The sequence below is a fragment of the Gorilla gorilla genome, chromosome 11, assembly GCF_029281585.2.
Source record: "Gorilla gorilla gorilla isolate KB3781 chromosome 11, NHGRI_mGorGor1-v2.1_pri, whole genome shotgun sequence".
NCBI lineage: Eukaryota > Metazoa > Chordata > Mammalia > Primates > Hominidae > Gorilla > Gorilla gorilla.
Genome location: NC_073235.2, coordinates 113995058 through 114022611, shown reverse-complemented (window position 1 = coordinate 114022611; position 27554 = coordinate 113995058). Strand labels below are relative to the sequence as shown.

The 27554-nt window shown below is 35.4% G+C and overlaps 1 protein-coding gene across 6 annotated transcripts in view; it reads left to right on the top strand.

The window, feature by feature from the left end:
• ERBB4 (erb-b2 receptor tyrosine kinase 4) overlaps positions 1–27554 on the top strand; it is a 1171871-nt gene that overhangs the window by 1133716 nt on the left and 10601 nt on the right. For 3 of the 6 annotated variants that reach the window (XM_055379529.2, XM_019022668.4, XM_019022669.4), the window contains 2 exons: positions 25139–25186; positions 25981–26278. In XM_055379529.2, coding sequence (XP_055235504.1) covers positions 25139–25186; positions 25981–26278 — 346 coding nt within the window. The remainder of the gene's footprint in view (positions 1–25138; positions 25187–25980; positions 26279–27554) is intronic. The other 3 variants (XM_019022670.4, XM_019022671.4, XM_055379530.2) reach the window with 1 other exon arrangement.

Genomic DNA, 27554 nt, shown 5'->3' with positions numbered 1-27554 from the left:
GTGAAGACATGGTCTCACTGTGTTGTCCAAGATGGTCTCAAACTCCTGGCCTCAAGCAATCCTCCCTCCTTGGCCTCCCAAAGCACTAGGATTACAAGCGTGAGCCACGGCACTGGGCCTAAGTAGAAATTTTTTAAATTGTTCAATTTCTTTTCTTTCTTTCTTTGTTTCTTTTTTTTTTTTTGAGACAGTCCCACTCTGTTGCCAGGCTGGAGTGCAGTGGAGAGATCTCGGCTCATTGCAATCTCCACTTCCCAGGTTCAAGCAATTCTCCTGCCTCAGCCTCCTGAGTAGCTGGGATTACAGGCACACGCCACCACACTTGGCTAATTTTTGTATTTTTAGTAGAGACAGGGTTTCACCATGTTGGCCAGGATGGTCTGGATCTCCTGACCTCGTCATCCACCCCTCTCAGCCTCCCAAAGTGCTAGGATTACAGACGTGAGCCACCATGCCTGGCCAAATTGTTCAACTTCTTATAATGAAAGAGTAAATGAATTAATATATTGAATGTTTATCATAGGCTAGGTACTGTGTTGGGCAATGAGAGTACAAAGTTGGAAGACAGACGTCCTGCCATCAAAGAGTTAATATTCTAGTTGAGGAGATAATATTCTGAGAGAGACATGCCAGGAATTATAGGAAAAAGACAAAGGAAGCTAAATCAGTTTAAGAGGTTATAAAAAGTCATTTTAAATGTATCTTTGTGGAGGCTGATTATCTAGCTTGGAATAGAAATCATTTTGGTGGAGCAGATGAGCAGATCTGAAATGGATCAGAAGAAAGGCAAAAACAAACAAACAAATAAAACCCCCCACCACAAACAAAGGTGAAGAAATGTGTTTTTGTTACTTTTTAATTTCTACTTTTTGTAATATTTCTATATAGCACATGCTTGAGAACTTTTATCAGGAGGTGAGATGGACTTTCTTCCAATTTTCTTTTTTTTCTGTCAATGTTAGGATGGCTTGAAACATGATTTTGAAATCTCTTGCTCCTCATTAAATTATTCAATTTAAAAACTTTTTTTTTCTCTTAGCCTTCCTGAAAAACAGCTCTCAAATTCCTATCTTCTGTTTCTGTTGTCTTGAATCTATTTCAGGCCCTTATCACTTCACAGAAGTTACTATAATATTACTCTAATCGATATCCAATTAGTTTTATTTTATTTTTTTTTTGGAAAATAGGCTCAATTTCTAAATAATAGTGTTTACATTGTACCAAGTGAAATACAATATTAATTAATATTTCCATGCTTTATCATTTATTGGCACCAATTTTTATTTTTTGGCCTTCATCTATTTAGAATACAGCTTTCTATTATTTCCATCAAGGGAATAAACTCGAATGATGCATGTTTTAGTAGGTCTCTCTTCAAATGATATATAATCCTATTGTCACTAACAGTTGAAGGATTTTTGAACGTTTAGCCAACAAAATGCCTTGGTCATTCCAGTTGACCAGTCATTGCAATTTATTTTCCACTCTTCTCTAACTCACACACACAAAACTGCACAGAGCTGCAAGCATCATCCCAACATTGATCTCTTTCAAAATATAGATCATGTTGGTGCTTTCTGTTTGACTTTAGAGGTGTGGCTGGATAATTTGCATATTTTAAGAAAGAGCTCCTCTCCTTATGTATTACAGATTTGACTGTTGTTTTTAAATAAGAACATAATGTCAAATTGCATTCATTTGTCCTTCCAAGCTCTTGGAAATTACAGGGATATCAAAAATGGTTCTGACCCCTCTGATTTTCCACTAATCTGAGAAACCTTTCAAATACTTAATTTATATATAACAAAAATATCAAGGGACCTTTTTGTGCAATGTCTTTTCTACCAGTGACTTCCTTAAAATCTGGATATATTAGTTTAGTTATGCTATTCTTTGTAAGATTTACTTGTATTTAACACGGTGCCTTAGGCTGGGCGTGGTGGCTAACGCCTGTAATCCCAGCACTTTGGGAGGCTGAGGTGGGTGGATCATGAGGTCAGGAGATGGAGACCATCCTGGCCAACGTGGTGAAACCCCATCTCTACTAAAAATACAAAAAGTACCTGGGTGTAGCGGCGCATGCCTATAATCCCAGCTACTCAGGAGGCTGAGGCAAGAGGATCACTTGAACCCGGGAGGTGGAAGCTGCAGTGAGCCGAGATCACGCCACTGTACTTCATTCAGCCTGGCAACAGAGCTAGACTCCATCTCAAAATAAAACAAACAAAACAAAATTAAATTTAAAAAACAAAGTTTTTTTTACAAATTGTTAGTGTTCTTTAATTTATCCCTGACTTCCTAAGGATTTTCGTAGCGTTGGGTTATAATATCGTATTAAACTTAATGTCAAGCCTTCTATAGTACCAGCTCTGAATTCTAAATTCTTCATTTAGCCCTGTCTTTAGGAATTACAAACAAAATTGAACTATTTTCTCAATTTCTTTAGTAATAAAGAGGTAAGTTTTAATTTATCAAATTGTATCTCCAAGTATCATACAAATCACTTCTAGTAGATTTGAACTTTGTATAATGCCTCCTTGTTATGGTACAGTATGAATTCCTCTATAGTCACTGCTTTATTCTTCAGGGAATCTGCTTTTTCCATTGTTAAATAATTGCCTGTATCCCTTTTGACATTTTCTCTTATAATAAATGTTAATCTTATTATTTTTCTCTTCAATATTTAAACAAAGTTTAGTCCTTCATGTGTGTAAAACTGAATACCATTGGTATTATAAACCTATAAATGCATGTTTACACATGTGAAAGAGGTGAAATATTTCTCATAGCGTGGTAAATCACAATGATTTTACTCCTCACCCAAACTGAAGCAGCAGCCTGATATTTATAACTGACCTCCAATTTGGGAAAAGAGGAGAGATTGGCAATGTGTGCATATATATACATTTAAAACAAATACATTATTCATTGCGTATAAAGTTCCACACTCTCATTGACATGCAGACACCAGGCTCTCCTTACAATATGTACAACATAATTTAACATCCTTCCTTTGGCACTTGGTTTTCCTTCTTTTTCCCTAGCATGTATGTCCTTCTCTGAACATATGTTTCCACTAGATTTTCTCTGAATAGAAATACAACCAGTGTGGTTTGTCCTTGGCCCTAGTATATATAGATGAACTCTGAGTGAAGTGACTTGCTTCACTGAGATGCACTGTTATAGTACGAGGTGGATGCATAAGTAACTATGTACTCGTGGAGTGTCAGAGTTGCAAGGGACCTTAAAGACATTCTAGTGTAAACCCTTTCATCTTATATGTGTATACTGATACTGGAAAACATAAAACCTGTAGCCCAGTGTCCTTGTGCTTCTAAGGGGTATGTGAGAAGCTTCAGTTTCTCAAGTCTAACTCTAGTATTCAGACCTCTATTGCTCTATTGGTTCCCCCCACCCCTGGTCAAAACCATAGAAATCTTGATTTTGACTTTAAGTTTAGTGAGATTTAGTATCAATTGGCTTAAAAGGATCTTACTGGGAGCACAGTGAGAAGCCAGAGCCCCTGCTCGATTTATGCCTCTGTGAGACTCCCTGTAATCAAGAGTTAATGATTAGGAGGAACAAATGGAATTGATAGAGCCAAAATCAGAGCAAAAATGCAGGGAGAACAATGTCTGTATCGGGACTCAGTCATTACCTACTTGAAGATAAAATGATCCTTACAAGTTAAACAAATGTTTCAAAATTCTCAAACACAAACCTAAATATAGCTACCATTTATTGATCACATATTCATGTATTAGGCTCTGCTTGGAGCTTTTTTACATTTATTACCCTTAACCTTCATAACAAGGGTAAATGAAAAGCATTATTATGGCCATTTTACAAAGGTAAAAATGAAGCAGAGAGGCAAAGTATTTTTGCTGAAACTTCCAGGTTACATGGTAAAAAGTAAGGTTTTTTTACTGATTTGTCTATGCTTTTAAATCTCACCCTTCATTTGGTTAAAAATATATATATAATAATCTTCAATAAATAGCAATTAAATAAAATATAAGCCTAATCATTATTCAAATGGAGTTCATTAAAAGATGGAAGAGATGGTACAGACTTCTTCTACTTTATTTGTTTTTTAAATATTGGGGACAAATTTTATGAAGCCTTTTTCGTTTTACTCTAGACTACGAAGGGATATTTTGAAAAATATCCTGTCCCCTTTACATCCTCAGAGTTTGCTACAAGCAGTGTAATTCAAATCAGTGAATCACTTTTATTCTTGTGACAGTCACAAAAATAAGTGACAGCTGAACAGTGCTTAAAAGTTTGCAAAGCATTTTGGCATCTGTGGCATTTTATTTTTACACCAGAATCCCAATTATACAGAACACTAAATTCTTGGCCTATTAAATAACTCAGTAACTTGGTTAAGAGCTTGGCAAATACCAGACGAGTGTCAGGTCTTCCGGCTCCAAAGAGAATGACCTATCTAGTAAATAATGATTCACCTGAAAGAACAACTTGTGCTTATTGTTTGTAGCTTCTTATCAGCACTAGACTTGGCTGCTGCCAAACATGTTTCTACAACACTAAGACAATGCGTGTCTTAGAAACACTGCTTGTTTAAGGAGAGTCTGGCGCTAAAGAATGTTTCAGAGATCTTTATGAAATTATTTTACACTTGAGCAACTATCAGCTGGCACGAGAAGCCTTTCTGAACAGTTGAAATAGGCTTCATCCACTCTTTGTTAAAAAGTGCTAAAGAGGAAAATCAGAGCTGGAAAAGGACACAAAGAGGTGGGAGGGACGACTAGAGAGGATCCTTAGATTGAGAATGTTAATGAATGTTTTATCTAAATCATTTAGATGGTTAATTTTTAGTATTACTGCTACAAGATTCGCAGCTCTGCTGTAAATTACTGGGAAAATCTCATCAAGAAGCCTATTCTTTACTGTACTAGACCTAGAAAGGACAATTGTGAGTTTCTTTACCCTTTATATAATAGAAGTGGCACATTATCATCAACTTTCTATTCAAATTTTTTGGAAGTTATTTAATTTATGTATGTAGGTATTTATTTATTTATTTTACAAATCCATCTTTGTCTGCCAGAGCTCCCTGTTCAGGCCAGCCTGCTATGATGATTGCTTCTGCAAAGGCTTGAGAGAGAGAGTTGCTCTATTTTATTCTCAATAAGGATTGATGGCGTTTTGAGAGGCTCAGAATATCCTTTGATTACTCCATGAAACAGAATGGAGAAGATGGTTGTGGATAGTGGGGGGGTGGGCTGGCTCATCAGCTTTCCTTTGTGCACTTTCTGCAGTTGAACATACCCTAATCACAAGGATCTTGTGTTTCAGTCCCTTTCCTCGCTCACCTGCCCAAATGAAAAGTTCTCTTTTCAGTTCAGAATTCTGACATAGCAGCGTGTTCTAAAGAGAGGCTAATTTGTGTTCTGTCGTTTTTACTCAGACATTGTAAATGAATGGCTGTGGACCAGCCTCTCATTACACTTGAGCAAAAGCTGAATTGAGAGATGGGTAGACCACCGTGGGAAAAATTCCAAATACTATGACTATATCTCTTGCAGCAAAATATGCTACATTATGATGAAAGAAGTACAGTAAATCAAAAAGGGAAAGAAATTGGAAGTTTAATCTACAACTAATTTAGTTTGCTTTTTCCAACAATAATCATAGACAATTGTTTAGCAACATTCATACTTAATTGTTTCCCTCCCTGGAAGAAAAAAAAATAGTGTTTATAATTCCTAGCTTATGGAGATGTTGAGGTATACATAATTCATATTCATTTGGAGCCTACTACAGTCTCTTCTTAGTTAGAGTCCGGTATTGTAGTTATGTGTTAGAGAGACCAGGCTACAGGATATTCTTGGGTTGAAATGACTAAATGCATTCTTTTGTGTCTAGTAATTACATATAAGAGTATTAAATTCCTCAAAGAGTAAATAATAATAGGTGATACCTGTTATCACTTATCTTTTGCCAAGTACCATAGTGTCTAATATTTATTAGTTTATTAAATCTCATGAAAACCCCTTGAGTTTAGTTTTTTAAAATTTATTTTTATTTTTTTGAGACAGAGTCTTGCTCTGACACCCAGGCCAGAGTACAGTGGGGTGATCTCAGCTCACTGCAACCTCCCCATTCTGGGATCAAGCAATCTGCTTACCTCAGCCTCCTGAGTAGCTGGAACTGCAGGCATGCACCATCAAACCCAGCTACTTTTTTACTTTTTGTTGAGATGGGTTTTTGCCATGTTGCCCAGGCTGGTTTCAAATTCCTGGGCTCAAGCAATCTACCCACCTTGGCCTTCCAAAGTTCTGGGATTATAAGCATGAGGCACTGCACCTGGCCTTGAGTTTAGTTTTTTCTATTTTATTTTTCTACTATTTTAGTATTTACTATTTTTCGTTTATTATCTATCTACTACTAACTATTTTTATCACTTTTGTGGGTAAACCGAAGCACAGCTATTCAATGACAAAACCTGGAAGCCTGGCTCGAGAGTCCCTTGAGGCTGCACTGTTTACCAAAATGATGCATTGCCTCTCAGTCTGCCTCTGACATTTCTTTTCTCTTTTATTATTGCTATAAGATCAGTACTCAGTACCTTAAAGATGAGTATATCAGTAAAGAATTTTGACTTTTTGAATGTTTTTATCATCAGATTCCTCATAAATGTTAATTTTGATCTTTAAGGGGCTAAATCATCTTACTATTAGCTGTGTATCCATTAATTCAGACTTAGAAATTTCTACTTACCTATATTGAATAATGATTAATTCAGGCAAGTAGCAAAAGCATTTATTCATTCAATAATTGATCCATTCATCAAACATTTATTTAGGTATCTACTATATATCTGAACTAATGATTTCCCACTAGGGCCATATCCAGTTGTGCCCTCTTATTTGTGGAAGAAATTTATGAATAAGTAACTAGCCAATAAAATGCAATGAGAAAGTGTTATAATAGGGACAAAGAGAATACGTAAGGGATCATTTGAGCAAATAAGGGTTTTTAAGCAGGGGCATGGCAAAGTCAGACCTGGCTTCTAGTAAGAAAATTCTGGTAGCTTTTTAATATGTGAATTAAAACAAAGAGAGATTTGATTATTTCTTGAGTCACAGGACATGAGTGGAAAGTTTGATGGAAGTGATGGTTTTGAGATAGAAACAACAGGATTTGGGTATCAGTTGGATGTTGCAGAGTGGGAAGGAGAGAAGTCTAGGGTGACTAGGAAGACGTTAACGTTACTATTAATACATGAAAACAGAGGAGTAGAATAAGGAGATGTAATTAATATTTTAAAACATAAGTAGATATAGTCATTAGATAGGAATGTGTGTCTACAGCTCGAGTGAAGTTAACTCATAATTTGGAAACCATTATTATTCTTGATTCATGACATCTTACTATTCTTTTTGAGAGAAATTTTGGTAGAATGTAGAACTAGCGAAGAGCCGAATAAAATTGATTGAGGAGTTAAAGGCAGGAAATGTGAATTTCTCTGAAAAACTCATCTATGTGAAAGGAAGAAAGGACGCAGAATGTGAATTCAGAAAGGAAGATGAGTCAGAGGAAGTGTTCTAGAATAATGGGCATCCAAATATTAGAGACGAGTGAGCCAGTGAAATCACAGAGATTATGGAAGATAATAGGGGATAGGTGGAGAAAAGTCTGGGAGGAGTTAGGGAAAGGTATGTCCAACACATTTGTAGAAAAGTTTATCTTAGGCAAGAAGAAGTACATTTGGCATGATAAAATTTAAGAATGAGATTTTTAACCCATATGTCAGATGGAAGTTTCTCTGTCCCTTGAGCATTAGATACAATTTTATTGAACCTCAAATTCATGAATGGAAGACATTCAAATTGCTTCCTCATATTTTCTTTTAATTCACTGGGGATAAAGTGCTGATTGAGGCAATTTAGTGATATGGCAACATAGCGTATCACGGAATCTGAGATCTGACTGCCTGTACTTAACTAGTTCTGTAAACTTGGCCACTTACTTAACCTCTTGGTTTATTCTACTCTAAAATGATGATAAGAATAATATCTACCACAGGTATATATGAGGATGTAGTGCAGCAATATAGGTAAAGCACTTCAAACTAACAACTCATTAACTGTTAGCTCTTCTCTTTTTTAAGTTCCAATTTCCTAATTTCCACATTTTATTGATTCTCACCACTTCCTTGATTTCCACAAATCAGTCTCTTCTCTCATTTATCCAACAACAAAAATAACTCACATCCAGATTTCATGAATTTGGCAGATTAGATTGAAAACAGAACTGGTGGACTAGGTTGAAGGGGTCACTTCATAGAAAGTACAGTCACCTACTGTTTAATCCTCTTCTCTCTCTGCCTTTTTCAGCTGTTTCCTCCCAGACTGATCTGGGGCTCCAAAATTTCCTTTCTCTATTTTGTTGTATAATTTTCCTTCTCATCTGAAGCCTTGGTACTCAACTCTCAGTTGACTCACCAACTACACAAACACTTAACCAAGATTAAAAAAAAAATGTTTTAACAAAGTTAAAAAAAAATGTTTTAACAAAGTTAGTTGTCTGTCAGGAGACAATTCAGTCCAGTTGTAATAACAAGTAGTAAATTTTCTATAATTTAGAGGTTAAATTGAGGGACATTGAGGTACTTCCAACCTATAGACATTTAGATTCTGTTCTCTCTATTATATCGAGAGCAGGCTGTTGACAGGGAGAAGAGCAGGGCTGTGTCAGGAAGCTTAGAGACTGGCTAAGGCTTAAGAAAAATGCCACAGCAAGGCATACAAACAAAGACAAATGAGGGGATAGTAAATCTAAGGATCACCAAAGACGTAGAAAACTTGGCTTTTTTGAGGCACCATTCTGCTTGAATGCATGACTGTTCAGTAGCACTGATGGAACTGGCAGCAAGGGAGAGGGAACAAAAGAGATAAATCAAGAGTTGAGCTCCGGTAGGTCAGTTGCAAAAATAATGCTGAAGCTGAAGGCACTAAAGGTTACATTGAGGATCAGTGATGTAAGGATAAAGGATAATGGGGTATAAGTAACTTATTTCTTTTTCTCTTATCTATGTACCTAATTATACATAATTACGTAAATACTAACGTTGTATATCTGCTGTCAACTGAGTATGCTAGGTTCTTGACATAACATTCCCATAAAATGTAATACTAAGGAAAAGGAAGGAGCATTCTTTCCTCATGTTAGGCAAAGGAAACTGGGACTTAGAGAGGTTGAGAAGCTTGTAAAATAGCTTTGGTAAGTGCCAAAGTATTCAAAACCATACCTGGCTTACTTCAAAGCCCATGCTGGAAAAATAAAGTGCCAAGGGATTAATTGAGGAGCAGAAAAAAATAAAAGGCAGAAGAACCGATTGAGTCAGAGAAAGGAAATCAATGCACAGAAAGAATAAGAGATTGTGGTCAGAGAAAGGGATTCTTAAAGAATTGGCATTGAGAGCTTTTCACAGTGATGTCAAAATGTATACGCAGCTATATGGTAGTTAAAGCAGCTATATGGTAGTTAAAGTGCAGTGGAGATAAGATTGTAGGCAAGGAGGAGGCTCCAGAATTATAATCCTTAGGTATTTAGTGGGGTCCATGGTGAAAGGTTTTGGGACCAAGCCAGGCATAATTGCAATCTCAGTGATACCAATGAGCATGAACACTCTGAGTGCTGGACAATGCCTCCAAAGACTGTAGATTATAGTCACAAAGATAAGAACCTGTGGTATAATTGTTTAGCATGAGTCTTCAAAAGAAGAGGGGCTTGAATGAATTTTGAAGAGCTAGTATCTGGAATCTTACAGCATATTAACCTTGGCTCTGAGGCCTGAGTTGAATCATGGAATTGACATTCTCCATTAGATGAAATATTCCAAGAAAGCAAGAAAGGATGTGCAGAGTGGCTTCTCATGAAAGCCAGATTTTTGGTAAATAATAAACTGTAGGGAACATTTTCAGAAACAGCGAGGATGGAAAAGGGGCAGTCCGGGTTTTGTGGAGCCAGACACTAATAATTGAGAGTAGAGGTGGAGCCTCTTTGAGAAAGAGAACACAGAAATAAAAATTTTACTTTTGCAAATTTTATAAAACCCCCAAATCATGTGAATCTATGACTTGGGTTCTTCATCAGGCCTATAACTGAAGAGCCTAAAGCTTAAACTTCATTGCTTCAAGGTAAATCCACCTTTGGGACGAAGAGGTTAGAAAATATGTAGGAGGAATGGCTGTCAGGAATTAACTACTAGTTTCAAATAGCATGTTAGTGAAAGCTGCTTTGGGGACTTCTGGTGTTTAGAACATCAAGATGGATGGGGTGGTCTCTGAAAGTTTAATATAATAACTATTTATTGTACCTCCTCTTTTCTAGGGGAGGATGTTCCAGCACATTTTAAAACTTTATTGCAGGCTGATAAACGTTTTATTGAATGTTCACCTGTCTATATGCTTAGGATGAGCTTGCTACTTGTTTTTGCTCTTCTCTTGACCAGAATTTCCAAGCAGGAGAATATGAAGGCATTTCAAAGCAAATAATTCACAGGCTGAGCTTTTGTCAAACTCTCTTGGAAATATATTCTCCTCCTGCATAATTTACCTTCAATATGCCTTCATATGGCAATGAACCAAATACAAATCCTAGAATTGCTGCCAGGGTGCTAATATTACTTTTAATTACTTTCACCTGAGCTTTTGGTCACTGTTCAATAAGAATTTAAAAGATCAGTCCTAAGAATGATCAAAATGTTCTCTTCTCATTTAGCGTTTTTTGCAAGGATAACTAGATCTAAATTTTCTTCACCAGAATTGAAGCTACTACATAACTTTCTACTACTTGGATAAGTAAACTTAGGAGAAATAAGAGAGGCAGGATACTAATGTAACTGGTTGGTTATCTACTTAAGGAGCTTGTTACCCTAAAAGACAACACTGATGAATTAGATAGGGTTTCTAAAAGTCTGGGATATATTTATACATGATAAAAACAGTAATGGTTCCTAAGAGAGCTTGGGATGCCTTATATTTAAGACTCATGACAAGAAAGATAAGCATTCTCTTCTTTGTGAATATATTCATAAGACCATGTATTAATATTTCCTTTCATTGGAACATAGCTGCACCCTGGCTTAATAATTTTCTTTAGATATGATAAATTATAATTGTGCTAGTAACATATAATATATTATTATATTATAATTGTGACATAGTGGCCCAGAAAATATAAAAGAGGTTTTTCTTACCTTTCTAGTACTTTTTTGTTTGTTTGTTTGCTATTTATTGGTAGAAGAGCTAGGGTAAAGGATATGTGAAAAAGTTTAATCTATTTTATTTTTCCCAACTCCAGATCACTTAAATTACTTTAAGATTGACAATCTAAGCACTTTTCTGTAACCTGGCTACTTTCTTTCCAAGGTGCATCTTTCTTAAGCATGTTTTATTTGTTTTTAAAATCTACAAAAGGCTTCAGATCTCAATTTATTAAAGAGGTGATATATAGGAATGATGTCTCCACCATACAGGGCATGAGAGTTCAAATATTTCCTACATGACTACATGCCTCTCTTAGTGTGTCAACTTTCTCTACAAAGGCCAGCAATCACAGGGAAGGAAAAATTCAATTGAAACATACATTCAGCACGGAGGACTTCTCCTTGGCCTGTTGACAATGCCTCATCATGAATTCTGAGATATATCTTATTAGGACTCTGCCTGGATGCTTTCAAGTGTTCAGTAGAAGTGATTAAAAAAAATCAAGGCCAACCCATACTCTGTAAAAAATGTGAATTTCTAATGTTTGCGTTCCATTGACTTTCTCACCCTCATCATCTAAAGAAAACAAAAATAATAAAGATTTTATTTCAGTTATCATAATCTCTACTGTTAGATCATTCAGTTCATTTATTTTAGTTGCTTAAGGATTTTATTACTGGATATTTCATGTGCACCCTTCTGTGGCTAAGTGGTGAGGGCTCTGAGAGTTCTAAGGAGCCTTTCTTTGAATTACTGCTGCACTGAAAAAAAGCATAGCAATTTTAATTTTCAAAGGAATGCTTTAAAATCATTGTAAATGATGTGTTAATTAATAGACATTTAAATGAAACTTGCACATTATTTCTCATTATTTTACTTATGTCAACGACAGCAATCATTTTTACAATTGTTTCAAATTTGGTTTAAACTTTTTAAAAATTTTTAAATATTTAATTTTTGTGCTTACATAGTAGGTGTATATTTTGGGTGTATGGGAGATATTTTGATACAGGCATACAATATCTAATAATAACATCAGGGTAAATAGGGTTTCCATCATCTCAAACATTTGTCCTTTGTGTTACAAGCAATCCAATTATATGTTTTTATTTATTTTAAAATATACAGCTAAATTACTATTGACTATAGTCACTCTGTTGTGTTATCAAATACTAGATCTTATTTACTCTATTTTTTTTTTTTGTACCCATTAACCATCCCCACTTCCTCTTACTCTCCCCTTGGGAGTAAGAGGCTGGGAGGTTCCCAGCCTCTGGTAACCATCCTTCTACTCTCTATCTATCTCCATAATTTCAGTTGCGTTAATTTTTAGCTCCCACAGATATGTGAGAACATGCAAAGTTTGTCTTCTGTGCCTGGCTTATTTTACTTCAAATAAAATTTGTGATACAAAATTTGCAAAGTAACCTCTACCCTCATACAGATAATCATGTCACTGTGCAAATACTTTTATTGTGGTATATAAAAAGTGTATGCTTATTTGGAAGGCAGCATTTAGTTGATTTTGTGTGAGGGATACTTGGAAAATTCAGTATTCAGCTGTATTTTCTTTATGTCACTGGAGAAAAAAGCCTATTGCACATTTATCTACTATGTTATTCTATTCAAAGATATTTAACATAAACATGAGCTTATAAAGCACCCAACACAGGCATTATTAGCCCCATTTTACAGATGAGAACCCTAAGCTTAGAGAACACTTTTTTAAGGCAGCGGGGCTGTTGGATGACCGTCCTTTTCTCTTATCAAGAGCTCTTCTCCAGCAGCTACTTCCCTTCTCAGAGACACATACTCTGTAATTTTGATTTAGAATTTCATTGACTTATAAGTTTGATTTTCTGTAGCATTTAGCCATGATTATCCTTAAAATACTTTTTGAAAATTTTAAAATGGCCCTTCCTTATGTGTTTGTTCTGTGCACCACAGTGTGGAAATGCAGTTAGGTGGTATGTACCACTTGTAGAGAAAGGATACATTTTGCATCTGCCTATAGTTGGTTTATCGACAAGGTCTGTCTTATTGTTCTTAGTTAACAAGTTGTATTTTTCAGGGATACAGCTAAACCCTGGTTCTCTAGGTCTCCAAAGCAATAGGAAATACATAGGTATCTTAGGGGAATGTTGCCATACTAGTGATAGAATCTTGAAGTTTTATAGCTGAATGTGAAATGTTCATTGCATTCAGAATCACTCACCATTTGTAAGAATACTTTTAAAAATACTTTTAAAAAACTTTGCCATTAGAATTAAGATTTCCAACAATGGCTTCAGCAATAGTAACTGATATTGACAGGAAGAGTGTACTAGATGAGATACAATAGTCAGATAATTGCATCTGAGTTCAATTCCACCCAAGCCATCTGCAGAAGAAGATGTGTACCATATATAATATCAGGGATGCTAAAATTCCACATCTTTTAAAACTTATCCAACTGGCTTGATGGAGTCACTGAGATTTTTCATCAATAGAGCCACTCTTTGGGTTTAAGACATTTTTTAATCTCTCCTTTGATTCAATATATCTTTGCTGAACATTCACCATGTCTGTGCCCCTGGCACTGTGCTAGATATGAAAAATTTAATAGTAAATTAGAGTGACTCCTCTTCTAAACAGACTCATAGTCTAAGAAAAAAGACACACTGATGAAATAAACAGAAAACAGTTGTTAAATTATTCACGTGGGGCATATAATGGGTTCTTTGATAAATACTTTTTGAATCAATAATTAAATAAAATGAAGCTACTGATAATTTTTCATAAGATCACGATGTAATCAAGGCAAAGAAGCCAGAAAGAGCATTGAGGAAGTAATTAGAACTTGGGCAGAGGTCGGAGGTGAGAGAGGAAAGGGCTCATCAAGCAAATCTGAGATTTATTTGACTGAAGGCTTATGAGGAAAGAGCAAAGAAAGAGGTGAAGCTGGAGAAACTGGCAAGGATCATAGTTACCAAAGCCTCCAATGCCACAAATCATGGACTTCATTTAGCCTGAGGGCAACAGTAGGTCTTGCAGTTTTGTTTTGTTTTGTTTTGTTTCTGAGACAGAGTCTTACTCTGTCGCCCAGGCTGGAGTGCAGTGGCGCAATCTCGGCTTACTGCAACCTCCCCTTCTTGGGTTCAAGCAATTCTCCTGCTTCAGCCTCCCAAGTAACTGGGATTACAGGCATATGCCATCACATCTGGCTAATTTTTGTATTTTTAGTAGAGATGGGGTTTCACCCTCTGGTCTTGAACTCCTGACCTTGTGATCTGCCCGCCTCGGCCTCCCAAAGTGCTGGGATTACAGGCATGAGCCACCTTGCCTAGATGTCTTGCAATTTTTTAAGCAGGGGAAGGAAGTATGAATATTAGATTGGAGTGAAGGGAAAGAATAAGATCAAGGAGAACAGCTAGAAGGTTGTTACAGTACTCTAGTCAAGAAATGGTACCATAATTAAGATTTTCATAAGTGCCTGTTTTCCTTAGTGCATCCTAGTTTACTTCTGTATCAGAAGCATAATTATTAATAACACTTTCTTTTACTCTCTAAGTATCCCAGTGGGAGTGATAAATTTTTTGGCACCTTAACCACAACTGAAATAGTGGCCATGAGGATGAAGAGAATGGTTAGATTCTGGGGGTATTAAGAGGTTTGAAAGGGTAGACCTTGGATGCTTAGATATAAGGAGTGGGATAGAGGAGACATCAAAGATAACACTAAGATATTTGACTTGCACAGCTGGATAAGTTATTGATATTATTCACCAAGCAAAGAAAGACAAGCAGGCCAGGGAGAGAAGATGGCCATTTCACTTTAAGAAATGTGATGTTTGAAATGCTGTGAAACAGATCAGTGTAGATTATCAGGGCAGCTGTTAGTTATATGGGTATGACGTGGTATTCTGTAGTTCAGTGTTCCCTGAAGTAATTCCATCATAATCTACTAACACCAATTTGACCAATTTGAGAAGATTTTACGAATGAATTCATCAGACTAAATAGATGCCCTCTGGCCTGGCTAAAGCCATGTTTCTGGGCAGAAAATAAAAGTATAGATAATTGAGGATGTTTTTGGAGTGTGAGTTGCTGATCAAGAATTGTACACCTGGAATGGGAGGACAATATAGTCCTATTTTCCACAGAGCCGGGGCAGAAATAAATGGGCCCAGAAATAATTCTGTTAGGAATAAAGAATCATGGGCCTGAAACTGCAAAATCAACCTTAGTGGGGGAAACATTGAGATCAGATTTTGCCTGCTTTAGAGTTTCACCTCGGCTGTCCTTGGCTCAGGTAGACAATCTAAGGATCCTCACCCGATAGATGTTTTTCTAATTAGGCCTGTTAGTAACTAGCTGTATCATCCTGAAGAAAGTCATTTACCATCTCTATGGGTAATCTGTGGTACCAATGGCAGATTTAAATGAGATTCTCTAGTTTTAGTTCTATTTCATTTTTTGCTTCCTTCATTTTTTTAGTAAAGTGTTACAATTTTAGAAATTAAAAGAAAATTATTATGGCCATGATTCTGGCTAATCTGGGTTGACTTTGGCAGAAACCATGTAAATGGAAAACTAAGAAGTATTGGTCATTTTTTTATTTTAGAAAATTCCAAAATGGTTCACAAATAGATGCAGGAATGCTTTGTATATTTTTCCTCTTCCTTTTTATATGCAGCAAAATCAGATTTGGGGGCTTTTCAATAATGGCAAAAGCTGCTTAGACTACGGTCAACAAGTAGCTCTCGGGGAGGGCTATTTTCTCTTGGGGTGTTGCCTTCAATCTGATATTCTTTTTGGCCTAGATCAGTTGTAAATACCAGCCTGTTTCTGTGAAATGTAACTAGTGTTTGCTCTGGGCTGATGGGACAGTCATGTGCTGTTTGTTCTGTCAGTAGCTGTACCAGAGTATTCACAGTACATTATTCAGATCAGCTCACAGGAACCAGCTGTCCTAATTCCAGGTGGACTGTTAGAAATCTTTTTACTTACGGCAACAGCTGTGCCACCTGGTAGCTTAAAGAGCAGTAGTTGGATGAATAAACCATTGTTACAAATTCACTTTTTATCTGGTAAACAGTTTGCATAAACTAGCATAACTGAAGATATTTTCAACCTGGTCCACACTGCAATTATAGGAACACTGAAGGGCTTTATCTGTATTATGTTAAATTGTTTGCTTGTTGCCAACACCTATCATTTAAAACACTGAATAAAATCTACGTGCCAAAATAAGGTTTATAACATTTGCAATTCTATTTCCTATATTATTTGTTCTCCATCCTCCAATACACAAACCGTGCCCTTCATATTTTTTACATTCTCACACATAGATTGCTCTAAATACTATTATTGAAATGTTGAATATATAATAAAGCATCCTGAGCTTGGGTTATTACTAAAGAGAAGATTGAATATTTCACTGTTGCCTTATTATTTGCCAGTAAATAACTCTAAACTCTAAATAGAGTAACAAATATTTCTAAGTAGAACTCTTATACATGGTTTTTTTTTAGTGAACATCACTCATTTGTTGATAAACAATATCTGCATGTGAAACATAAGAAAAACAAAACAAAAGCTGCCCCACAAATGAGTTAACAGCCTGTAAAAGATGACGTGTTTGATTGTATGGGTTACATAACCTTTGTTATCTTGTTTTAAGCTATTAATTTTCTTACCATGTATATTAATACATATATATGTGTATGCACATATATATATCTAACATATGTATCCACGCATACACAGAGCCTAAAATTGAGATTTAAGTCTTCACTGATAGTACAAAAGGAAATATATCTAGGCAAAGACATTACATTTCAAATTCTAAAGTTATGGCATTCAAATTCAAAGTGTTTATAGTCTTTTTTTTTTTCTTATTCTTAGTTCAAACCTGCCTTATAGATTACTTATTTTTAAAAATTATTTTAATCCCTAAACAGTATCTTATTGCATAGACAGATCTGGAGATAAATGCTGTGAAGGTAAAAGTATATCAAGTAGCAGATATAAACATTATGAAGGTAAAAGTATATCAACTGACAATAAGCATGTATGTGTATATCGATTTTTAATAACTGGCTTTTATAGGTAGAGTATTTAAATAACAAATCTCTTCTCTGTGAAGGGAAACCTGTTTTGTAGACAAAGTACCATTTTAATAAATACTACTTTTAATTAATATGTTAATTAATATGTGTATGGCCATATTAATTATCCCATTTGTCTAATAAACGTCTTATAGCCTATTCAATAACAAAAGTTAATATCTGTTTGTCTTAAAATTAAAGTGTCACTAAATTTACTTTGCATATATTAATATGTATTTCAGCTTAGAACAAATGTTTTGGTTAAGGCAAATGCTTTCAGCTATATTTAAAAAATAAATAGGTTTGTTTCTGAAAAACATAAAAAATGCAACCTCTAAAGGATGCTTATTATTATTTATTAAATGTTAATTTGAGGTTGTAAGGTATAACAGATTGTACATTGGATGGGAACTCAGGGAATCTTGTTTCTAGTATCGTCACTACTTTTGTTACCTTGGAAAATTAACCTCTCAGAGTGTCAGAGTCTCTATCTGTAAAATAAAAATTTTAAATTATAAAACTTTATTTCAAAAAATTGTATTTTCATGAATCATCATCCAAATGTGGTTCAGCCTCATAAAAACATACAATCATATACTGCATGTAGTCTAAGTGATACTTTGAACAATAGATAGTCCACTTTAAAAAGGAAAGAAAAAGCGATGAGTCGACTTTGAAAAGATTTATGAGAGAAAACTTTATGAGATACTTTGCTTTAATGTTAATCACATTTTACAATACTTAATAACTAATCGTGTGGGCTTGAGGCAGAAAATTTATTTTACATGTAAATCCTTTGGTAGCTGGAAGTGATCTTTCCTATTACTTGTCCTATACCCCTACTCTTCTTTTTAAGATTAAATAAACTAAAAGACCAAGAAACTAAGGAATTTGTTAAAAGTCATGTGACTTAGTGAGAACTATTCAAGAATACAATCCTGGAGGTAGAAGGATTTCATGAGACCATTTGTTCTAGGTCTGTGGGGTTTTTGTCCTCAAAAAGTTGCCCGATCCAGTGCATTGTTTGCATCCTGAAAAATCTTCATCAGCTACTGTTTATGAGGTTAGGATAAAAACCACACAAGCAGAGACAACTTCACGATTCATTTGAAGAATCAGTTAGGCTACTCCAGAATTTACACATAGAAAAGGCTTGATGATTTCATTTCTGTTCTTAAAGACATTGCATTAGAACTAGATGTTCTTAAGCATACATTAAAAAAGAAAGAAAGAAAAAGAGCCTACACTCTCTAACTGAAAAGAATTACTGAGAAGTCTTTCAAAAACTCCTAGAAGTTTTCCTCTTTAGATTTCTGGCTATATGCATTAGCTAGTAGCTAAGTGATCATTAGGAAAAGGTTCAATTATGACAACATGCTAATGGAAATGAATATAAACATGCCAAAAAAGAGAAAGTTGCTAGAACCAACCAAACAATACAAAAATGCAGAACTTGCACCAGGGTAAAGAGATCAATTCTGTGTGATCACTCATCTCAAGAAGGGTGACACAATTCTTGTTGCTTATCTTGAATGAAGCTAAGGAATGTTGGCATTAGTGGAAAATTGTATTTCTTTATGCCCTTTCTTTTTTGACTATGCTAATAACATTCTTTGATTACATCACCTACTATTGCTCAAAGCAGCAACTTAAAGCAGAAACCTGTAAAGTGAGGGGGATTTTCAGTTTCATTTTGTTGACTCATCTAGCCATGAATATTTTAAAAGGAAATATCCTCTTGTTCTACTGATATTTGGAAAGGGCACAGGAATTGCTGCCTGGGGATACAATAGCTTACTTACCCTCAGTCAAGCAGGAAGAAGAATTTATTGACTAAGCCTTGTACTAGGAACAATAAATCCATAAGCAAGAGTGCTGTCATGAAAAATCTTTGTGCTCTCCAGTTATTTAAAATTGTCTCCTCCTGCTTCAGGGCTGGCTTTGCTCTTGGTGAGGTAGGTAAATGTATATATACACAATATGATTTTAGATAAAAAGGACTTGTAGGAAAGAATGGAAAAATACACACACACACACACACACACACACACATATGCTATTAACTCTTAATACTCAAAGTTTCCTTCTTTCCAGTTTAAGTCCTTGTAACTAATTTAAGTGAAAATAAGTGGGGTGGAGCAGTACTGTAACACATCAGCATTTTTTACCTAAGGTAATGAGTTTCAGATGCCTCCTTAAGTCATTAAGTTCTTTTCACTAAAACTAGAGAAAGAAACTGTAAGAATTTGTTTGAGAAAATAGTTGAGGCATAACACAAAGGAAGAGAGAGGGCAAAGATGAGTAAGAATAGAAATGCTAAGGTCAAAATCTATGTGTGGTATAATGGTAAGGTCATAGAGTGACGGGCTATGTGGTCAGATAGCCAACTATGGATGTGTGCACATGGCAGATCCTTTAATTTCTCTGCTCCACAATTTTTTTGTCTATAAAATGGGAGTTATAATTTTTAATAATGCTGTTTACCTTGCAAGTTTATAAGAATAAATAAAACCTAAAATAGTCCATGGTATAGGGTAGGTACATAATATATCTATATTAGTTTCTCTATTTCTTAATTTCCCTAAGAGTTATCATGTATTCCTCTATGAAACACAATAAAAGTAGACTTTGAGGACTGACTTAAGAAAAGCAGGATTATTAAGCATTATAAAAGACAGAATTTCCATATGCTTTGTAAATTCTGTCTTGACTCTTGTTCATATTTACAGATACCACTCATAGCTTCCATTTGTTAAATTTTTTAATTAAATGAGTACATGAGACATATACGAAAGATGAAAGGTTCCAAGATTAATGAGTGGATAAAGAATGAGAGCCAGCCGGGCGCGGTGGCTCACGTCTGTAATCCCAGCACTTTGGGAGGCCGAGGCAGGTGGATCACGAGGTCAGGAGTTCAAGACCAGCCTGGCCAAGATAGTGAAACCCTGTCTCTAAAAATTAGCCAGGCGTGGTGGTGGGCGCCTGCAATCCCAGCTACTCAGGAGGCTGAGGCAGACAATTGCTTGAACCTGGGAGGCAGAGATTGCAGTGAGCCGAGATCGCGCCACTGCACTCCAGCCTGGGCAACAGAGCGAGACTCCATCTCGAAAAACAAACAAACAAACAACAACAAAAAAGAATAAGAGCCCAAGTCAATATTTCTTCAACTGGATCATAGAGTCATTATTGGGTGTGTGTGTGTGTGTCTGTGTGTGTGTGTGTGTGTGTGTGTGTGTGTATGTGCGGAGTAAGAGAGTTTTTTTCAAAAAAGTAGAGTCCCACAGAATCAAACCAAATAGAAAAATGACTAAATAAATAAATATATGTATACATAAATAGACAAAAGACATTATGTGTAATATATATAAAATTCAGCCAGCAGCTGAAATCTCAGTAGGCTTCTCCCAGCCATTATTGGGTTTGGCACATATGGACACATTCTGTTTGTTTCCTTCTGATTGCCCTGTGAAAAATGAAGGTCCTAAATCTAAACGTCTCAAAACACTGGTATGCTGAACTCAGTTGTGAGAAAGATGCAGTGTTACAACCATGCATCAGGAATTATAATTTATAATGCAATAATCATAACATAATGCAATAAACATTTTCTGTATGTTGCTATGTGACCTGTGAAAGTGTGGAGATGCTCATCAGAGTGTTAAGCAGATATGTCAGGGAGGATAAAAGGTTGAGAACCTTTAATATTTACTATGTGGAAGTGTCTGGATAATAAATTAGTGCTGATGGATTAGCAACGTCTTACAGAGACATTTTATTTTAGTCAAAGGAATTTGGAGTATTTCTTGAACCTAGAAATTGTAATCTTATAATTACTATTGAAAGTAATAATTATTTAAAGATTAGAAAATGACTCTTATTGATCACCTGTTTAATTTAGATAGAAGCTAGGCATTCGGCCTGTATTTTTGTTTCCTCCGAAAGTAGATTTGTATAATAATTTTTTAAAATATCACAAGATACAGTCCATCTATTTAATAATTAAAATTTCTCAGGAACAATATTAAACAATACAAATATAAGAAATACTGTGCATATGAGACAAAGGTTCTAATATTTATCATTCAACTGAAAAGTAAATTTTAGAACAAGATGTATTTAAAAGTGCATTTAATACCGTATTTGATTCATTTACTGATACTTGCCTTCTCTTTAATCTCTGGCATTTAAGTCCAAGTTAATCATACAGTGTCCCAGTAATATGGCCACAGAATTAAACTCATTCCATCCATCACCCTTACAAACCCCCCTACCAGGAACAAACTCAGTATCACCTGCCAGTTCATAACCCACCTCCTTCTATCTCTGCCCTGCTGACAGTAAATCGCCTCACCAGCTAATTGAACAGATGCACCCAGTGCTGCTTCCCAAAGATCTGCAAAGCTGGACTTTGATGGACAGCAGAAAGTAGCACAATGGAAAAACAAAAGCTTTTAACTGAGAGCATTGCTTTGTTCTGCTTCGAACTTTAAGGTCACTCCAGCTCATTTTGACTGCTGTGAGGATCTTAATTTTTACTCAACCAATTTACTTGCAGCTGTCATTCTTTCCAATATTAAAAGTTCAGCTCTTCAAGTGTGGGGAATTGAGGGAGAGAGAAATGAGAAGAGCTTGTTTCAAACTAAAAACAGCAAAAACAAGTAAAATCTGGCTTGGCTCTGAAGTACAAAAAGTTATTTTCAAAGCTTATAAATTATGACATCGTGATTAACATGTAATTTAAATATATTTAAACAACAATTATATCACATTTCCAGCCCAGCTAATTGGCCTCACAGATGTTCCCTTGGAGCTGCATTGCCCTTCCACGGGGAAATGAATGAGGTGCTTTTTATCATGGAAAACAGATAAAAAAGCAAACTGAAAAAATGGAAACAGAAACATAAAAAGCAGCCAGTAGCCCTAAAAACAATGAATGCTAAAGGGGTTTTGCTTAGCATTTTTTCCATTTTAATGCTGAAAACAGGAAAATTCATGAAGATGCTCCTATTACTGTGATGCTATTTGGCAGTTTGTCCAGATACAGAGTTGGCAGGTTGCTGACTGAAAGACTTGTCAAAGCAGGGACAGTGGATGCATTCTAATAGGGCATGGCCTCGCTTTATGTCTTGGAACAGACTAACTGCAAGAGTCCCAGTTGTTTTAATCCATTGCCTTTACAATGGAAGCCATTCTAGCCCAGATAACGAATATAGATAATAAACTGTTCCCTGATGAAGAATGACTTGTAAGTTGTTCCTTTGATTGTTTACGTCTCAGGTTTTGTAAAATGCAAAATGTGCAATCAATACTCATTTCTCAGCTGTAATTCTAGTCAAACATTACCCAATACAGCAACTTTTGCAAGGTAAGAGGTCAAAGGAGCACTAGTAATTATGCAAGGTATTTTGGAATACCTTGCATTCTAATATATAACCATAGATTTGAAATAAATTGCCTTGTTTCATTCTTGCCTTTTCTTCTAACAATCTTAGATTATAATTGATAGTGCAAATTCTCAAAGGACAGTGGCCATGTCTTTCTTAATATATGGTGGTATTGCTGGCATCTACCACAGTGCCTGTGCTTTCACTGTAGAGATTTAGTAAATATTTGTTAAATACTTGCCAAATAATTGGTGTTTAATGATGAGGGTAAGGCCAGTGTTTGTAATTTGGTAAAGTTCCACCAGGCAGTTCCATATTTCCTGTACTATCACTCTATATTACAAATCACTGGACTATAAAAAATACTTTCCTCAAATTTTATGAACAAATGTACTGGATTTCAGGTATTTCTAAAATATAGTAAAACATGCCTATATTTAAGGTGATTAGAGAACAGGTGAGCATTTTAAAATGCCTCTGATGAGTAGCTTTGGCATCCTGATTGCTTTATTTTAAAAATTCAATTTAGTAGATATGAATATTTAAATGTGATTGATATATCCTTTACATTTTTATAATAGTGTAGAGTTTACAAAGTTCATTTATATACATTATCTTACTTCATATTTATTAATAATAAAATAGGGAGGCCAAGAATGAAAATGAGGGTCTGAGAGGTTTCATGATTCGCCAAATTCACACCACTTATCATTGGAACTGGAGCCCAGGTCATTAAACGATCTGTCTGTTGCATAGTAGCACCTCCTATGTATTGCATATTAAATATATCTCTGACTTTCCATGCCATAATCTTTGAGGTGTTGTTAGTTATGTTACTAAAGAAGAAAATAGATAAATATTCTAATACCACCATAGTTGTAGGGAAAATTAAGATATAAACTCACTATAGGGGTTCAGACCATGTCCCTTGATTAGTCCAGCAGACTAAGTTAGTTAAGGGAGATTATATTATCCAGTTGTTATTGACTTACTTTAAACACTTAATCTCCATGGGACCATATTCTTCTTAGAATGCGTCATGAATCTAAATCATATGAACATTGACCTGGAATAATATTTATCTGTTTCATTTAAAAGATGTAAAGTATCTGTAATGCCAGCACTTTGGGAGGCCGAGGCAGGCAGATCACGAGGTCAGGAGATTGAGACTATCCTGGCTAACATGGTGAAACCCCGTCTCTACTAAAAATACAAAAAATTAGCCAGGCATGGTGGCAGATGCCTGTAGTCCCAGCTACTCGGGAGGCTGAGGAAAGAGAATGGCGTGAACCCGGGAGGTGGAGCTTGCAGTGAGCCGATATTGCACCACTGCACTCCAGCCTGGGTGACAGAGTGAGACTTCATCTCAAACAAACAAACAAACAAACAAAAAAGATGTAAGGTATCTTAGAGGTTTATTTTAGTCATCTCTGTTTACTTAAAGCTGGATTGCAGAGAATATAAGCTTCATAAAATCAAGCGATTTGGGTCTGTGTTTTGCATTATCCCTGTGCCTAGAAAAGTGCCTGGCACATAGACAGTAGGTTCTCAAAAAATGTGTTTAATGTATTTTTGTATTAAGAAACAGAATTAGTATCATACAACTCCTTTTCCTTACCCTAAGGAACACTGTCCTTCATATTTTATTATATTTTTATATCCTCTTTCAGTTAGCCCATAGGATGGAGCATTAAGCTATAAAAATACAGATGTATTTTTGTTGTTGTTTCTTTAACTGAAATCTGATTTTGACTCATTATAAATACATAAGGGGAATCTAAAGCATGTTTTCAGGAAAGGAATTGATTTTCCAAATTTTCTTCTCTTTCTTAACTTAAAAAAAAACAAAAAAAATGTGAGACTGAAGATAAAATAGCATATACCTTTTAATCAGGAGAGACTAAGGAGTTTACCCTTTGCTGAAGTGGTGAAAAATAAATGTAGCTTGATAGCAAAAATTATTCCAGGCAAATCGAAATCTCCTGCTATCTCCTTCCAGAAACATTTATTCTAAGAGAAAAAATAACAGCAGACAATATGGCCATTTCAATCTTTTGACATGTAAAGAAGGAAACTGTTTCCCATTTACAGCTATAGTTCATTTACTACTTTTTCCTTTCCTCTAGGGTTAATCAGAAGAATGTTTATTATTTACTTTTCTAATCCATTGAAAAATTTTGCTTTTTCTGTACAATTTTCCTTTTCAGGGATTGAATTAAAATATTTATTTTCCTCAAAACATATAAATAAGCTTGCTTATGGTCAGAATGCATACAATTGTGCTGCTTAGGAAGCTTCACTGTTGTGCACTTTTTCCCCTTTGGTTCATACGACTCATGTGGCTTTTCTTTTTCGTTTCTTTTTTTAATTTTTTCATTCATATTGCCTCTTATTATATCCATCATTCCATTTTTCTTTCCTATTAGAGTGAAATTGGACACAGCCCTCCTCCTGCCTACACCCCCATGTCAGGAGTAAGTATTTCACAATCAACCTTCATCTTTTAGGATTTTCGGTCTTTGCTTACCATGTTTCCTCTCTCGTCTCTGCATAATTTCCTCATTTTGCCTTTGCCAACAGTGAGTTAAGAATTTGGTGTACATCGTGTAGCTGCCTTTGTAGATGTGTTTTTATCTTAGTTGATAATCCAAAATTGAGATATCATGCATCAACAGTAGCTTTCAATTTTTATCTGAAGGATTGACCTGGGCACATAAATTATGCTTCTGGATGTGGATGTGATCTTTACTTCCCTGATTATTGGTCATGTACTAAAAAGTCAGAATTATAGTGATGATCCTCTAGTTAGGTACTAGAGCCTCAAATTCATAATAACCACAGAATTTTCAAAGGCAATAAAGACATAGGATTATTCAAAATATATCCATGTACTTCTATTCTTAATGACAACTGTCTATAATTAATGACACTTGCATTTATCATAAAAATTCACTTTGAAATTTGTATTAAATATAGGCACTTGTGGGAAAAGGGCATCAAATACTTTTTATTAGAATATGTTTCAGTTGGTTAATAAAACTAGAATGTGTATTTCAAAATTATTTTCTGATGATTTATCTTTTAAGAAAAGTGGAAATTTTAGGTGTTTATAGTTTGTAACTCCATTAGCCACTAGGGAAAAAAAACCCAATAAATACTATGACTATTCTCTGAAAGACTGGCTTTGATATCCTTGTGGCTATTAACATTCATTTTTAAACTATTTCTAACAACACCTTCTCTCCACATATGTTTCTCTTATTAACAGAACCAGTTTGTATACCGAGACGGAGGTTTTGCTGCTGAACAAGGAGTGTCTGTGCCCTACAGAGCCCCAACTAGCACAATTCCAGAAGCTCCTGTGGCACAGGGTGCTACTGCTGAGATTTTTGATGACTCCTGCTGTAATGGCACCCTACGCAAGCCAGTGGTACCCCATGTCCAAGAGGACAGTAGCACCCAGAGGTACAGTGCTGACCCCACCGTGTTTGCCCCAGAACGGAGCCCACGAGGAGAGCTGGATGAGGAAGGTTACATGACTCCTATGCGAGACAAACCCAAACAAGGTATGAACTGATTATTCAGAAATGATCGCCATTGGAAGTTCACTTCCATCAAGATAAACAAAGTACAGAATAGAAATTGCCAGATAGCTGACCAGCACATTTGTGATCCAGTAAAGGCCTAGCCTACTGCTACTTGTAGTATGGTCCCTGAATCAGCAGCATCCACATTATTTATTATTATTTATATAAATCAGAATCTCAGGCAGGCCCCGTCTGAATAGGAATCTGGATTTTTAACAAGATCCCCAGGCTATCTGCATACAGCAATCAGTCTTGAGAAGCACTATTCTAAACATATTTTGTTGAAATATTTGAATGAAGTAGCATACTACAAAGTATCAGGACCATAGCTTTATTGGACTTAATTGCGGAGATCATAAAGACTGGTATTGTTGGCAAAAGTGCCTGATGCTTTTGATGGCACCAATAAAAGATTTGTTTGACTCATTTAAATGATGACATTTAAACAACCTAGTTTATTATTATAGGAAAATATTATGTTTTTATACGACATTTTTCAAAAATTAAAGGTTTGACCCTGTATATACTTACAAGCATACCACCAAGATTTGAAAATAATAATTTGTGGTTTTACAAAGCATAACAATAATTTTGTAAAGTTAGTAGTAGAAATGTTAAGCACCCAAATCAAATAATGCTTCAATTTTGCAACAAAACAGCCTTTCTTCTTCTATGCTAACAGTATCACAACAGAGAAGATAGATGATTGTTATTAAAAAATGATGATCATGTCTCTCGCCGTCTTTAGTGTCAACAGCAAACTACATTTTAAGACTCTGAGAAGGGCCTGTTATATGGTTGTGTTCTCTCCTTTAAAGTAAAATTTAGAGATCCCTAATTGTAAATAACCTTTTAAAATATATCTGTCTAGATAAAACTTTTACATATATAAAACTTTTATACATATAAAAATGTAATGAAGAGTTTGCATGTTCATAGTAGCCTAGTAATGACACAAATGTAGATGTTGTGAAGACTTGGCAGATTCACCCCAAAGAAGAATCTTTTCTGGGGAGATTTTCACTCCAACCGTAAAGTTATTGGACAGCTATATAAGTTTGCATTAGGACAATATATAAGTAGATTGCATTGAGGAAAGGTAATGTAAGGTTAAGAGAAAAGCAAGTCACCCTATAGAGTCACACTGTATTCTCAGATTTTATCTCTGAACACTAAGCTCCATTTCTATAAAAGGTTGCTATAGTCTAACCTCGTACTCAGAGAGTACAGAATTTTAGTATAGACATTCCTATTC